Source organism: Numida meleagris, unplaced genomic scaffold (assembly GCF_002078875.1).
Source record: "Numida meleagris isolate 19003 breed g44 Domestic line unplaced genomic scaffold, NumMel1.0 unplaced_Scaffold1033, whole genome shotgun sequence".
Classification (NCBI taxonomy): domain Eukaryota; kingdom Metazoa; phylum Chordata; class Aves; order Galliformes; family Numididae; genus Numida; species Numida meleagris.
This window is the reverse complement of record NW_018362820.1, coordinates 4,631-5,919: the sequence shown is the minus strand read 5'-3', so window position 1 is coordinate 5,919 and position 1,289 is coordinate 4,631. Positions and strand designations below refer to the sequence as shown.

The 1,289-nt window shown below is 57.2% G+C and overlaps 1 protein-coding gene across 1 annotated transcript; it reads left to right on the top strand.

Annotated features, from left to right (window-relative positions):
- Positions 1 to 69: 69 nt before the first annotated feature.
- LOC110390430 (alkaline phosphatase, tissue-nonspecific isozyme-like) lies at positions 70 to 1,264 on the top strand. The gene is made up of 2 exons (XM_021381744.1): positions 70 to 397; positions 471 to 1,264. Exons 1-2 carry the CDS (start codon positions 193 to 195, stop codon positions 746 to 748), a joined length of 483 nt encoding a protein of 160 aa, XP_021237419.1. The 5' UTR covers positions 70 to 192; the 3' UTR covers positions 749 to 1,264.
- Positions 1,265 to 1,289: the final 25 nt, after the last annotated feature.

Sequence of the window (1,289 nt, the reverse complement as noted above, 5' to 3'; positions counted from 1 at the left end):
CTTTAGGGCTGGGGCTCCAGGAGACAATGTCTGGGACTACCCATAGATGAAGGGCTGGGATCTAGAAGATGTTGGGCTGGGACAACCAAAGGGTGAAGAGTTGCGACCCCATAAGATGTCTAGTGCCAAGCAGCGCAGGAGGGGAGTCCCAGTTTGAGCATGGTGACAACGGTGAGGATGACGATGGTATGAATGACAATAGAGTTCTCCTTATTCCCCCAGACCTACAACACCAACGCACAGGTGCCCGACAGCGCAGGCACAGCCACTGCGTACCTCTGCGGTGTCAAAGCCAATGAGGGGACGGTGGGCGTCAGCGCCGGTGTCACCCGTGACCGCTGCAACACCACCAAGGGCCAGGAGGTGACCTCCATCCTCCGCTGGGCTAAGGATGAAGGTGAGGAGCCAGGTTTTGGGGGCGTTGGGTTTTGGGGACATTCCCACCATTGCCCCATGAATTCATGGTGCAGGCAAGGCGGTGGGCATTGTCACCACCACACGGGTGACCCACGCGACGCCCAGCGCTGCCTACGCGCACTCGGCCAACCGTGACTGGTACTCTGATGGAGAGATGCCCCCGGACGCGCTCGAGGGTGGCTGCAAAGACATCGCCCGACAGCTGGTGGAGAACATCCCTGACATCGAGGTGGGGATGGCACTGGGGACACTGGGACCAGGAGGAGCTGGGACCACTTGTGGGTGGGCTGATACTGGGCTGGCACCACTGAAGGATGCAGAGTTGGGATGAAAATGGGCTGAAGAAAAGCTAAAACCAGCAAAATGTGCTGAGGGGGTACAGCATACACACATCAGGGATGAACAAAAGGGGGTGGATGTTGAGCTGGGACCACTAAAGGGTGCAGAGTTGGGACCCCAGGAAGATGTAGGGCTGAGATCCTCAATAGGTATTGGTGATGGGGTCACTAATGGGTTTAGGGTTGGGGCTCCAGGAGACGATGGCTGGGACTACTCATGGGTGAAGGGCTGGGATCTAGTAGATACTGCACTGGGACCACTGATGGGTACAGAGTTGGGACCTCAAGAAGAAGATGTAGGGCTGGGATCCTCCATAGGTGTTGAGTTGGGACCACCAATGGCTTCAGAGCTGAGACCCCAGAAGATGTAGGCCTGGGATAATCTGTAGGTGTTGGATTGAGACCACTGATGGCTGCAGAGTTGGGACCCCAAGAAGATGTAGGGCTGGGATCCTCTATAGGTTTGGGATTGGAGCCACCAATGGCTGCAGAGCTGGGGCTCCAGGAGATGTTGGGCTGCCACCCCCCATGGGT